Genomic DNA, 15,074 nt, shown 5'->3' with positions numbered 1-15,074 from the left:
TATTAGCATGTGAAAGCTGTTCTTACCAGATGAACATGATTATGTGAAGTGCATTTAAATTATTGTTGCCACCAGGGAATAAGCCAAAGTCTATATCATCCTCAGTAGAGGGATTTGGTCTGTTATTAATCCCATCAAGTCACACATCAGGGCTGCAAGTAGACCTCCAGTTGATTTTAGGGTTTGTGTTACAGTGTAGCCCGGTAATTTTTCTTCATTCTGCACCTGGCTAGAAGTTTAGGATTTCTTTTTCAGCATTCAGATCTCATCACTGGCCTCTATCTGCTCTCAGGAAGGCACTCTGCAGCCATTTAGAATTTGGCTGTGGCTGCCAGCATCCTACATAGTTCATATAATTAATAGCACATGATGCCAGTGCCTCATAATTGAACTACTGCAGTGTTTCCTGGGTGAAATGTAAGGATGTGAAATACAAAGCTTCTTAATCTTTAGAAGAGATCAACTTCTTTCTTCCCTGTGGAGTGCTGTAACTAAGCGACAAATATAAATAAGTCACTTAAGTAATTTTGGAAGTATGTCTAGACTCTGAAACTTACTCTTTATTTGAAATAACATAAATCCATTCAGCTTTCAGGTATACTGTGGGACAAGAAGGAATGAGTAAAATGGGAATTCAGAATAAGGTGATGGTTTTTCACATAGTTTTTCATTTTAAAATTCATATGGTTAGTTACCTTTGTTGAGTCTGAACTATTCTAAAAGTTGGCTAATTTGAGGTGTAGGGAAAACGGACATTTCTTTAAAAGCAAAGTGAATAAGTCAATGCCTGAAAATACCCTTCAACTTACAGTGAAAAGGTTGTTGTGAAAATTGTGTCACAGCAAAGATCTTCCATCTCAAACAAAAAGGCATTTCAAGTCTTGCTTAATAGATTGTTTCATGTGCATGTTGTGTAATTATTAATGTTATCAAGACCACTGTCCTCCAAGTTACTTGTGATAAACCTCAGTTAAGTTAGTGAGGATTAAAACCTATTCAAGTGAATTTACTGGCATTATTTACTGATATACACTGTTTAAAATCATTACCTCCATGAAATCTTTTAAAGATATCTTCTTCTTGGTCACAAAATATTATTTTGATTTGCACAGTGATGTTTTACATGGATCAGATCACCTTATTATAGCAGAAACTAAAGGGAAATGGTCTGGTTTTATTAATTTATTGTTTCTGTGAACAAAAATCTCACTGAAGTTCAATGATAAACATATAAAGTGCAGCCTGATTTATATATGTCAGATACTCCAATCTGTTCCCAGTTCAGAATTTTTGAAAACTGCTGCTGAGGCCACTTAAATATTGTGGCAACATTGGGTGCTAATGCTAAGCTCTTTCTGCCAGGACATTAATTACAATTTGAGTGTACAGTTTTTTACCCAGTTTGTAGAGATAGTTATATTTTTCTCCAGAACAAACAAAAAATAAATCTATATATTCAGTGAAGGTACTCTCTATCCTGCATCAATAGTTATGCTTTGTATCTTCTTGTAAAAATGTTTTTGTTAATAATAAAAGGAAAACTTCTCTCAGAATATTTAGGGTTGGTTTCAGTGAGAAATCTGGCACAGTTAGAAGTGGAAACACATAATATTTCACTTATTTTGTGTTCTCACAGTAAAAGGCTTTGTAATAGAGAGAGATTTAAGTCTAAAAAAAGGATCAAGGCACCACTCTTCAATTTGTGTTTTTGAGTATAGGCTAGAATTGATTTGGGCTTGCATCTTTTTTAATGGAAATAGCAATTTCAGAATCAGGTTAATGTTGCAGTTAGCCAGACTGGTTTTATATTGCAATATTTCATTGCTGTTAAGAACTAAATCATGATTCACACTGTTAGTATCCACTCCATTTAAATTTGATAATGTCTTTCACAATTTGTTACCAGGATTTCCTATTTAATGCAGCATATACTATCGAACTTTGCATGGTGAAATTCTTCAGGATAAACACCTAAAAATATTGGTTGTATTTCTTTTATAAACCTAGCTTTATATAAATCTTCTAAAATACTGGGTTTTTTCTTTGCTATAATACCTCAGATTTAGGATTATGAAATATGGCTTCCTTAAGATTAGCACCAGTCTGCAGATTCAGTTGCAGAAGCTTAACTGTGACAAACACAGTAAACCCCTGAAAACTAAGCTGCAGTCTCTTTCACATGCCGATGCTAGCTTAGGGAACGACAGAAAAAATGCTGATGTAATTTATGCCAGTGAAGCACAAAGATGGATTAAAGCCATGTTTGCTCCCCTCCTCCCATCCAGACTTGAGCCAACGTTCCTCTAGTCTGGAAAAACTGGCACTGTATTAGGTCTCTCCTGCTAAGGCCATTGATTTACCTTTTTAAAAAATTGACAAAATACTTACTTGATTTTTACAAAGGGTAAATGAGTGCCAGAGGTCTATATTAGAAACACATTGGAAAGAGGGGTTTCTTTTCTATTTGGCAAAAAAATAAGCATTTGTTTGGGTTTTAGTACTGCCACTAACTTTTAAAGGAAGAGAGGAAGAAAAACCCTTCTGCTGTAAATCTTCCCCCCCCCCCCAGTTTTCTCCCCGCTTTCACCGCTGTACTGCTAGAATGTGGTCAGACCTTGCTTGATATGTAAATGCTAACCCCTACCCCACTGCTTCAGTCAGTAATTCATATTAACGAATTGTTCTTCTCCTCAAGTTGTGTATTTATTGCTTCTAGCTGTTCAGCATGCATGAGAAACTCAGAGCATTTAGAGTGGGGGGTTTTGTGTGTTTATTTTTGTTAATTCCTCCATGTCTGAGTTTATTTGGACTAGGCATCTGAGCCTTGACTACTGTTTGACTTAAATTCAGAGATGATCCATGCTTTACTCAAGGGATATCTAGTGTTAGATTTACTGTCTGGAAATCTTACATTTTTTTTATTGCCAGCAAATCTAGTGAAGAATGAAGAAATAATCATCTAAATCTTTATTAGCCTTAGTTAAGCTTCCTGCTTATTGACACACCTTTTCAAGCACCCCAACTTCATCTCATTGAATGACATGTTTAAACAGTAAGGATTTGGACATATTCTGAATGGGGAGAGGGAGGGATAAAATAGAGAGTGTCCAGAGAAGCTGAATGTTATGAAAATCTGAGTATTTTTGTGCTAGAAATGTTCTCCTCTCCTTTCCCTCTCTTCAGCTGTGTGCTATGGTGATACAATACTGGCTGACTGCTTGTGTTATCTTGGGGAGGTGATTTGCTGACTGACTTCAGAGCATCAGATGTTGTACAGGCTATTGCCAGAGACAGGATGCTAGGCTGGATGAATCATTCTGATATGGTGGTTCCCGTGTCCTTGTAGTAAATGCTATGTAAAGTTTTTCTGTACTGGTGCACTGTCTGGAACAACATCTGGAATTTGCATTCTTCCATACTGCTCTACCAGGAGCAGTTGTCTATTTAAAGTACCATATGCCTGCATTAAACTACTTAACCTTTTTGTGAAGAGGTCAAGGATGTAGTGTTAGTATACTATTTATGTATGTTACACAATATCAACATAACTGAATTTTTAATAGAAAAATATTTATTGATTTAAAAAGTAAGTCATCACAGTTTTACATATTTCTAATTCTGATATTATGAGAACTAATCTTCACTAATTTTCCCACAGCTTACCTTTTAATGAGGTGAGCTTTTTCATAGTTAAGTTGATTTTTCCGTGTCTTAGAAGGTTACTTACAATTAAATCTTCTTTTGTGAGAAAAAAACGCTTAGTGCTATCTTGAACAATGGAAGTATACAATACCACATTAGTCTTCACCAAGATTAGGTTATGTTGTTGGCTTTTCAAAAACTAATGTCTGTGGGGTTTTTTTTAACCTGGAAATCCCATACAAAGTGAAATTATTATAGTTTCTTACAATTTCTGCAGTGATTTTTTTGGGGTAAAACTAAGCTTATAACATTCAAATAGAGTATCTCAAAAAGTATTATGTTAGAAATATCTGTAAAAGTTCTGTTCTGATTTTATGCTGTAGGCCTACACCAAAAAAAATACAAACTATTAATTCTCTGGTCTGTGGAGGACCCGCAACTTTCTTGTTATTCTGAAGAGGTTAAAGCCAATTTTTTCATCCTCCAGTACCTATAATACACAAGTTCAAAGGGCTAGTCAAAGTTAACGGAAGTGTACAGTCTGAGGTTGTATGATATTTTTTAAGCATATTTTCATCAGTTTTACTTGTTTAGCATTGGGGACATTTTTTCTCCGTGCGAGAACAACAATAAAACATTACCTGCATTGTTGTCGTGATTTAACCCCAACCATCATGCAGCTGCTCACTCCCCCACCAGCAGGATTGGGGAGAGGATCAAAATGGTAAAAGCTGGAAAAGTCATGGGTTAAGATACAGTCAGTTAAATAGGAAAAGCAAAAGCCACACACAAGCGAAGAAAACGAAGAATTAATTCACTGCTTCCCATGGGCAGGCAAGTGTTCAGCCATCCCCAGGAGAGCCAGGCCTCATCACATGTGATGGTTACTTGGGAAGACAAACGCCGTCACTCCAAACATTCCCCCCCTCCTTTTTCTTCCCAGCTTTATGTACTGATCATGATGTCTTATGGGCTGGAATATCCCTTTGGTCAGTTTGGGTCACCTGTCCAAGCTGTGTCTCCTCTCCAGACTCCCATGCTTCCTTGCCAGCTGACAGTATGAAGAGCAGAAAAGGCCTTAGCTCTGTGTAAGTCCTGCTCAGCAATAACAAAACATCACTATGCTATCAACACTGTGTTCAGCACAAATCCAATACACAGACCCATACTAGACACTGTGAACAAAATGAACTCTACCCCAGCCAAACTAGCACAAACAGCTGAAACCTGAAATATTGTGAGCTAATAGTACTCCGTTCATCTGAAAGCTAGAAAATACCTCTTTTGGGTCTTGAAATTATTTTCAGTAAAGTACATGGGGGTGGGGTATTTACAGTAATAGTAAAATATCCTTTTTCCTTGTTTGTACTCTTGTTCTCTTGCCTTGATTCAAAATATATGTTTGTTGTAATTGTCCTTTGACATTTTTCACTCTATTTACATTTTGAGCAGTCTCTTTCTCTCTGTTTTTGTTTCTCATTCCAATCTTTTTTTTAGTCTTTACCTTCCTCAATTTATTTTTTTGTGGTCTCGTAACTGCCCTTCTGTGTTTCTCAACTCTCTCTTCTACTCCTGTGCCACCCACTACTCTTCTGGGAGTGAAAAGAGTGCCAGTGAGTGCATTTTTCCAGAACAGCTAAAGTTTTTTTTCCTTGGGAGAGAGGTCTCCTTTGCTTTGATCTGTGGATTCACTTGTCTGTGTTCAAAAGTTAGTTTCTGTCCACTGCCTAGGTATCTTCAGGGTGATGGAAGGAAAGTGTTATAATGTTTCCTGCCTTAATGATTAATGGTTTCAGTTTAACATACTAGTTTACAATATTTGAAGGAAAATTATAGTGCCAAGTAGAGTATAATTTAAGGAAAGCAGTAGTGCTTGAGTTTTTCGCATTGTTTTTCTTTTAAATATGTGATGCATTGTGAAATTGAGAAAAGTAGGAAGCACATTACTTGCAAGCAATGTTGAACTTGGAAACAAATGGTAGTATCAGTAGTTATGGTCCATACCGGGCTCCTTTTTTTTAGACAGCCTATACAATGTAAGAAGCAGCACTGAATTTCTTGACACGGGTACTTACTCTTCTGTGTTCGTTTTTAACATCCTGATGGAAAGTCTCATAAAACTCTACCATAATTTGCAAAATTCTGATATTGTAAATGTCATAGCAATGTGATTAGTTGTTTTATTTACTTAGTGCAAAAATGTAGGGTATAACGCCAACTGCAGTGTTTTATGCAGGCACCTCAAAGAGCAGGCACCTGCCTAAAACTGCTTAAGAAGTTACTGTCACTCTGCCAGAAGCCACTACCATCACAACAGAGTTGGCAGAGCGTAACTTTTGTTCACGCTTGTTGATGATTTAATGCAAAGATCAACTGCTTAAAAATGCTGATGCAAGTGAGTGCAAGGCTTGCTCTGTAGAGCCACTTGAGCAGAGGAGTTTGAAGGGGCAGGAGGGTAGGTGGTAACAGCCACCAGCTGTATCAGTTTGAAAAACAAGTGTGGACTTAGGCGATACAGCTTTGCAATTTCATTCCATTAGTATAAAAATCACTGATACTTGAGTGCATTTATACCTGGCGATTTGAGCTTCATCAGTAGTGCAAAAGCATTGTGCTTTGTTACTGTTGTCAAGGTTCAAAATTATTCAGTTCACTTGTTGCCACTTTAGTTTCTCCCAAAGGGGGTTCTGGAAAGGCCAAAGCTGCTGGATTACCAGGCTTCTCTTTATGCTACACTTAACATGAGTGCCGCCTGTCAGCAGCTGGCATATGGTTCAGATCCAGTGCATGGCTCACACATCTCAAGATCAGAGGGATTACAGTGTATCATTTTCTTACAAGTACTGTCTCACTAGAGGAGTTCAAAAGTTCTGTTTGCTGACCTGAGAATATCACTAGGCTGTGAGAGCAACCTACCTTTGAAATGCTATGCTGTCTCTGAAACTGTCTTAAATTAATTCAGATATTTCAGTCTAACATTTCAAGACAGTCCACCTTGGGAATACAGAAGAGAACCAACTATTGTATATTCTTTAGTAACACTGAAGGAAAGAAGTGCAGTGCAGCAGAACAGCTGTTCCCGCTTTACATGGGATAGGATCATGGTAAACCTGTAGGATGCTGTCATCTGGTCAGAGTAAAAATCAACCCTCTCCAGCAATACATCCATGCAAAGATTGCTCGTTCTGATTTGCAGCACTCTCTTAATAACAGGTGTTAAGAAAATAATTTTGTAGTTATTTCTACTAAAGAAAGACAACAATTTGCACACCTAGGTAGTTCAAACCCAGAGTCATCAGTTTTGGCAAACTATTTTATTAAGACTAAGTTTTCGCAAAAAATATTAAGCTGCAAAACTTAGGGTTTGTTTTGAGTTCTGCATGGTAGAACTGACTACCTTTCATCCTTTAAATTTTGAATAAAAGTGTGTTTTAAAGTTAAATGTCTCACTCGTTTAAAATGAGCTGTCAACAGTCAGCACAAGTTAACAGATTCCTGAAGACCAGAAATAAGATGAAGTTAGTGCTTTCAGCACAGTGACTGCAGAAATGTGACTAGGCAGCCAGCTCCTCACTGAACCCAGGAGCATGCAAAAGGCAAGAGAGCTATAAACCAAACAAGGAAAAGTCTCATGAAACCTGTATTTGTGGAATTGCAGCCCTAACTCTGCACTTGGAAAATTATGCAAATACAAACTTCTGTTGGAGGAGCTTGAGTAAGATTATTTTAAATTAAAGTAATTAATATAGAAATAATTATTAAACACTTCCCATGTTCCGTAAAAAATAGAACAATTCCAGTTGGTTTTGAAAAACAGTATTCAGTGTGATTTAATATTTACATAGATGCAGAACAGGTCTACCTGTGAAGATGTGTGACTTGCTAAAAATAAACTTAAGTTCATAGCAGGAAAATATTTTTTTAAATCTCTACCACAGTCTGTGTTTATTTTGCTTTACCTATGAGATGCTGCATCTGAAATTGATTCTGGGAATATCAGAAAGTATCTTAATTTTGGCTTATTTTTAATCACAGCTGGGAACGTCTCAGTGAAAAGTTATGCGTAAGAGTCAGAGACTGTGACTTCTTTCAGCTCTTGGGGAGAAGTAAACATTGCTTCATCTGAATCTAGTGCATCTAATTTGCAAACTACCTGGGACCACAGCATGGTCTGACCCAAGAATTAGAGATGCATTTACTTTCAATTCCTGTTAGTTGTGTCCTGCAAGTTGTATCCTGTGCTATGGCATTCTTAGAAAATTTGAGTTGGTGGAAGAGCTAAGTGTGACTACACTTCTACTTACACTCCTATAACACACTGTAAAACCATGCACCAAGGGATGACTCCATCTCTTTAGGCCTGTGCTTTCATTCAGACTAGGATAGTGTGATTTGGTACGTGTACTCATCTTTAATGAGTTGAGAAGAATATGACAAATGCAGAAAGCATGTTCACTAAAATAAATTACTTCAGTCCCTCCACTGTGAGACAATGTTTTTATAATTAAACTACAAATATGCAATCATGAGTCACTGTGATGGTACATTATGTTTTTCTGAATTGTAGAGATGACTAAAAAATAAGTTTGGGTATTAGTAGTGTGTACAGAGTTATAAACTACCCAACTTTTATACACTGGAAATGACTCTTAATTGTTTATGAAACCCACATGGTCAAGAATCAATTGTAATTAAAATTCTCAATTTTTGTTTTTAGGAATTTTCTAAAGCATTTAGACAGATTTTATAGGGTCTATAGCTTTGAATTTTGTCTGGTTTCTTTAATAGTACTTATTGTTATCTACAGTAACTGAGCTGGTTCTCCCTCCCTTTCTTTATATGTGGAGATTTGCACTAGAGCTCTCTGAAAACCCTGTTTAACTTAGGACCTCTTACATGTTGCAAGGGGCCAGTAAAGCAGTATTTCATTAGCTGCAAGACTTCCCTTTTGCAACTCATTTTTCCTGGATTTTCTATCACAAGGACTGTTGACAAAGACATCTAATGCTGTAAATATTGATATGCTTAGATTCAGATCAGTATAGCTCTTTAGTTGTCCCAGCAAAGTCAAAGACGTTTTTGAAATTGTTGAACACCAAATCCAAAGATTAAGTGGAGGTTTTGCCTAGGCTTGTGTGTTTGCCCTGAAAAATCATTTAATTCTGTTTTGCAGGGTTTTTTTAGAATGAACATACAAACTTTTCTATATATAAAATACATAAATATACATACAAACTCATCACCTCTCTAGGCAACCTGTTCTAGTGTTTCACCACACTCATTGTAAAAAATATCTTCCTTAAATCTAGTCTGAATCTACCCTCTTTTGGTTTAAAACCATTACTCCTTATCCTGTCACAACAGACCCTGCTAAAAAGTCTGTCCTATAAACTCCATTATGTACTGAAAGTCCACAATAAGTTCTCCTCAGAGCCTTCTCTCCTCCAGGGTGAACAACCCCAACTCTCAGCCTTTCCTCATAGGAGAAGGTGCTTCAGCCCTGTAATCATCTTTGTGGCCTCCAACAGGTCCATGTGTTGTGGTTGCTGAGGACCCCAGAGGTGGATGCAGAACTCCAGACTCTCACCAGAGCAGAGGGGCAGAATCCCCTCCCTCGACCTGCTGCCCACACTGCTTTTGATGCAGCCCAGGACACAATTGGATTTCTGGGCTGTGAATGCACATTGCTGGGTCATGTTGAGCTTTCAACCACCACTCCCAAGTCCATCTCAGGAGGACTGCTCTCAATCCCTTCATCCCCCAGCCTGAATTGATTCTGGGGGTTGTCCCAATCCATGTACAAGACCCTGTACTTGGCCTTGTTGAGCCTCCTGCGGTTCATATGGTCCCACTTCTCAGTCATGTAATTGTGATGTTTTCAGATTACTGGAATTTGCTGAAATGAGGAAATATCTGATGGGGGAAAACTACTAATCAACAGGAGAAAAAACATGGAATTGAACAAGGCATTTGTTTAGTCTGGTATTCAAAGCACGATCTGAGCCAAGTTAATGTGGAGCAGCAGGACTTGAAGCATTCCCCTTTTGATCTTTTGTGTGAAACCACTTCAAGTGGTTTCCATGTAAGCTCTTCCCCACTTCTGTAAAACTGTACACCATGTAGTCCAAAGTGACTAATACGAAACTTAAGAAACAGTCCGTGTTCCTGGGAAAAAATTGCCATACATTTTGGAAGATATGTTTAATAGAAAAAGACAGGAAAACAGAGTTTAATATATGAAATAAAATTCAGCAGACACAACTCTATCTCTATTTAGATGTATTTTTCAAAATGGGTCTTTACAAAAGTAGTTACCTTATAATACTTGGGTCTGTTAAGAAAAAAGAAAAAAAACCAAATTAACAACAAAAGAAACCCAAGTCAGTTCTATTTTGCTGTGCCCAAAAATAAATCATAATACTAAAATCTTGCAATGCACATCATAATTACAAATTATAGCTTTCCATTCATTCACTGAGTTTGAGCTATGTTTTATTTTTGTAGGATGTCACATGTACTTCAGTTTGAAGACAGAAGCAGAAAAGTGAAAGATGCAAGCATGCAAGATGAAGACACTTTTGAGATCTATGATCCACGGAATCCTGTAACTAAGAGGAGAAGAGAAGAAAGCAAGAAGATAATGAGAGAAAAAAAGGAAAGGAGATAAAAGGAATGTAAAGCTAGCCAGAGCTGCCTTGGAAAGTGACTGCAATAAAGCACTGGCTCTTTTGTAAGCTGATTCTAAAAATATCCCTGGACAAGTGTGAAAAGGAATCTCTCAAGAACCTGTCAGACAGTTTTGAAGCAGAGCTATCACTTGTTTCTTAAGTTGTGCGGTCATGTGCTCTCACTGCATTCATTGTCCAGCCTCTCTAAAGGTGTTTAGAGTTATATATTTAATAAAACAGCTGACTTGGCTTTTGTCTGTACTTTAATTGCAGTAGTCACCATCATTGTTCAATCAATATATGGTAATCAAAAAGTTTTCAGCAAAATTAATGAGAATTTGTCTAAGCAAGGGTGAAATTAACACATAGAAACCCCATCTGCAGGGTCTTAAGATTTTCTGAAAGTACAATTTTACTAGTTTTTATTTTTTTTTATAAAGGCATGTAAATATTGCAACAGTAAACATTGCCTGCCTGAACCACTCTCACAGAATTAAGATGATGCACTTTCAGTACTCCTTAGAGTGGTCCCAGCTTTCTTGAAACAAACTGAGTTTAATTTGAGAATTTGGTAATTGTCTCCTTCCTTGAAATACACATTCCAATACAGATCCCAACTTCCCAATAGTATTTCCAATAATATAATTATTCCCAATAATACATTATGGATAGTGTTATTCTCAAAAAGAGAATCTGAATGTGCTGCAGTTGTTGCTTGAACCACTTGTTTGTAGACTTTTCACGTATTTTACAACCCTGGATGTTAATATTTTTACAGATAAACGTGAATTTTCATTGCTCCTTCTTTGCAGCAGTTCTGAATCTACAGGAGCATGAATTACCCATATGGGCAATAGCTAAAGAAAAGTGAGCAAAGTCAAAAGAAAGTGCCACCAGAGTAGTGGTTTTGCTGATGTTTTTAGAACAAGTTCAGTAAGTATGGTGTCCTTATCAAGCTGCCACTGCCAAATTTTTTGATAGGGTCTGAGGTGTGAGATACATAAACCTGCATTGATAGGTTAATATGGCCCAAATGTCAGAGGTTAGATTAATACAGACTATTGCTTTAATGCACGGTGCAACTTTTGAGATAAGAAGAAAACCTGGAGGTGTGAAGTGAGTCCCTGTATAAAGCTGTCAGTATCCTCCTCTTAGGCTGAGTGAATTATACTGTGCCATGGTGTAAAGAAGTTAAGAGGGGTTACATTCCTAAACATTTCCATTCACAAACTAGTAAGTCAAAGGTTTTTAATCATTAAGTAACTTTCTGTCAGGCTGCTGTTGGCAAAATTGAGAACATCTAGTGTCACATACTGTTACCTCTATTCACTGCTTTGTTTGAGGAGAAAATTTTTAAGCAGTGATTACAGGAAATAGGCATATCAAACCCCCATTCTGACAGGGATGGGAGGAAGGAGGTGACTCTACATGTGGGGGGGTGTGTGTATAGGCAGAGGAGGTTGGCATGGGGAAAGTAAGGGCTAGATCTAGAAAGAACTTGGAGCATCAATTCCAGGACACAGTTACCACCCTTGTAATAGAAAAATGTTCTAATTACATATTGTCCCTGTAATCTAAAGTAGGATGCATGAGTCAGTGAATGGGCAAGTTGACTAACACCCTTCCTAGCTGAATCTTTTTGCTGCAGCAGCTCTGAGTTGCTTTATTAGAAGATTCTCAGTTTTAAGCACTAGACAAGCTCAGAAATGAAAGCTTAACTTGAGGGTTAGGGCTCTGCTCAGTAAGAAGAGGTTTGAAAGTCTGGACCCTGCCTATACAGGACAAGAGCAAGAGAATAACTATGCTGACATTTCTTGATCAGTGTATATTTAAAATCAGATTATCACAGCTAATCAGCCGAAAGTCACTTAGAAATAGGCTAGGGTGTCTGAATTTTATTCATTTCACTGAAGCAAAAGTAGTTCTGCATTTCATTTAGGAGACATCTGGAGCGAAGACAAGAGACGCTGATATCAGAAGTACCATGTCAGGTAAAGCCAACACCGAAGAGTAAAAACATCACAGAAAGAAGTTGAAATGATGACACTTGTCTGAAACAAGAAATTTTACAGGGTCAAAGGTAACTCCTGTACTGCAGATAACAAACCTGCTTGTTTCCCATACTGCTAGGCTAGCAGAATCGTATTTTAACTCAAACCTATTTCATTCATCGTCTAGTATTGCTATAATTGCATGAAATGTTGAATGCTACAAGATTGCAGTATTTTATATGGACCGAAATGAGTGTGCTCAGAGTTACACCTTTTATTTATCGATCCTGAAAAGCAAGTGGGAAACACAATGTGGACAGGTGTCCCCCTCTCTGTGAAAGAGTCATCTTGAGCTAGGTTAGTGGCTGAAAAGTGAAGTTGGTTTTGCAGCTGCAGAAAGAATTTGTTCTGTGGTAGTGAGATTTTAGACTAATGGTATTTTCTTGAATCTTCATTAAGCTGCTTCCTTCTTCCACTCTTATGGCTAGTACCTCACCTGTTTATATAAACATGAGTGTATTCTCTACATAGTTGTAACATACAGCTAGGAACATTTATCTATGCATTACTAGTACAAAACCAGTGTGTTAATGCTTGTGAAGTTGTCCTTTCTAAAAAATGCTAATTATGGGCATAGATCACCCAGCCTGAAGATGCACACCACAATGCTGATAATTAAATAACTTCTATAAGCAACTCACTGCTTAAATTTGCTGGGTATACTCCACTTCCCAACCACCACCACCACCACCACCTGCTTTTTTGATTACTCATTTCAATAAGCTAAAACTGACATAAACCCAGACTATGACTGAATTTTGAACTAGAACACAAAGATCAGGTCTACCTATTTTTACTGGCAGCTAAACTCCAATTTCAGTATATCAGCTTTCCTGCCAACACAGTGGGCTAGTGTTAACAGCACTCTGTAAGACAGAGTCCTTCCGTCATCCCTGCCTTCCTTTTAATAGAAGCCTTAATGGAGCCCTTCATTTTGTAAGAGGGAATTTGACTTTCCTAAATGAAAAGAAAATGGGGGGGGGGGGGGTTTTACCTGCACGTAGCATTATGTTTGTTGACATTTTTGTTTCCAAACCAGCTGGGTTTCAAGTAGATAAGCTTCTTCTAGGCCATGTCTGGTAATAGCAAGGTCCTCGAGAACAGCTTAAGGCTTGCCTCACAAATCCTGTCAGTGATGCCAAAGGTAGTACAATGTGCCCTTTTTGCTTTGGAGCTAAAAACACCTAAAGTGCAACACAGCCTGGTTTATTTCTGTTAAATAGCCACTGTGCCCAGGCTGCTATGGGTGTAGTCTGCAATGCCACATTACGTAGCTTTGCCTGAGCTGTTAGTTTCCAGCATGAGCAGGTTTGGGAAGAGTTTTTTCCCAAACTGTCTCCTTTCCCCTCTAACAGTTAAAATAACTACACACCAATGTTGTCTGCTTTCATCTAGAGGACATCAAGTTTGCAAGAGACACAGTTATGTTTTGGCAACATAAAAACTAGCCTCAGACAGAAAGGATAGCTTCAGACTGCCTCATTCTGGCAGACACATATGCATCTGTCATTACTTAAATTATGATAGACTTGGGCTGTTAGAAGATGAGGGGACTTCTTACCTGTATTTTCTCAGTAAAAAATGTGGGTATTTTCTTGCATCTTTCACTGTAACAAAATGTGAGCTGATCATACAGTGACTACATTTATAAGGTTCCTGATGAAGTATATACAGCACAAGGAACATAAACCAAAAAGTTTTTGAATGTATCTGATTCATCCCTTGTTAACACACTCCTGCCCTGCCAATACCGGAAGCTTGCCATATCCCAGTCTAATGCCATAAAGTGATTCCCCTTGAGTTATCATGGTCAGACGTGCCACATTCCTGCTTGCTAGTCACAAATTCCTCATGCAAACAGACACCTTGTACCCACAGTGGGGCTCTCTAATGGATTAGGTCTGGTCACAACATCTGCAAGGCACCCAGGGAAGGTGGCACACAGCCTGTGCACCTTAGCTGCTGTCACAACAAAATATTCCTCTGCATTCAGTTTAGTTTCACAGTACTTTTTCTTGGCAGGATTTCTCTTCCACTCCAGTATCTATCACAGATGGGATTTTCCACTTGATTTTACAATTCTTTTGTTTTTTAAGAACCCACTAATGTGGCAAAAGTTTAATTTGTAAGTCACAGATTGGAAGAGTTTGTTTAAAAAGTTACTCCACACTTGTGGAGGTCTTTCTTGTGCATCTCACACAGATGTGTAAGAACCGGTTTCTGCCTCCACAGACTTTATCACCACACTTTCTCATCATCATGCCTCCCTGTCAGCCTCTATTACCAAAGGCCAGAGAAAGAATTTATATCCTCCTCAATCTTCTGATAGCTTTTACATTTATATCTAGTCTCTACTCCACTGTCCTCTCACACTGTTTGAACGTCTCTGTGTGCTTGGCTTCCCATTGCAGAGCTGAAGAATCTGTACACCCTCAGAAAAGTAACACTCCAGCTGAAGCTGCATTTTATTTTATTATGTGCATGTGTAGTTTCTGTACATACTACAAATGCAAAAAACATGAAGTAAAGCTTTAGAGAGTAGACTTAAAATTTATATTTTAACTTTTTTATGTTTTAATCACTTTCTCTTTATATCTCCTTTTTTTTTTTTTTTTTTTAATTCCTAAAACAAAATAGCATTGTACCCAAAATGCTTTCTCTGTTCACACTTGATCCTACCTTTAGGTCATACATAAAAGATGAAACAAGATGC

The 15,074-nt window shown here is 37.7% G+C and overlaps 1 protein-coding gene across 1 annotated transcript in view; it reads left to right on the top strand.

Annotated features, from left to right (window-relative positions):
• The window catches only part of CWC27 (CWC27 spliceosome associated cyclophilin), a 93,321-nt gene extending 82,744 nt beyond the window's left edge, over positions 1–10,577 (top strand). The window contains exon 14 of the mRNA XM_018070327.2: positions 10,147–10,577. Coding sequence (XP_017925816.1) covers positions 10,147–10,309 — 163 coding nt within the window. The 3' untranslated portion in view covers positions 10,310–10,577. The remainder of the gene's footprint in view (positions 1–10,146) is intronic.
• The last annotated feature ends 4,497 nt before the right edge of the window (positions 10,578–15,074 follow it).

The sequence above is a fragment of the Manacus vitellinus genome, unplaced genomic scaffold (assembly GCF_001715985.3).
Source record: "Manacus vitellinus isolate BGI_N305 unplaced genomic scaffold, ASM171598v3 scaffold_18_pilon, whole genome shotgun sequence".
Classification (NCBI taxonomy): domain Eukaryota; kingdom Metazoa; phylum Chordata; class Aves; order Passeriformes; family Pipridae; genus Manacus; species Manacus vitellinus.
The sequence above is the reverse complement of the archived record's forward strand: the minus strand, read 5'-3'. Positions and strand labels throughout refer to the sequence as shown.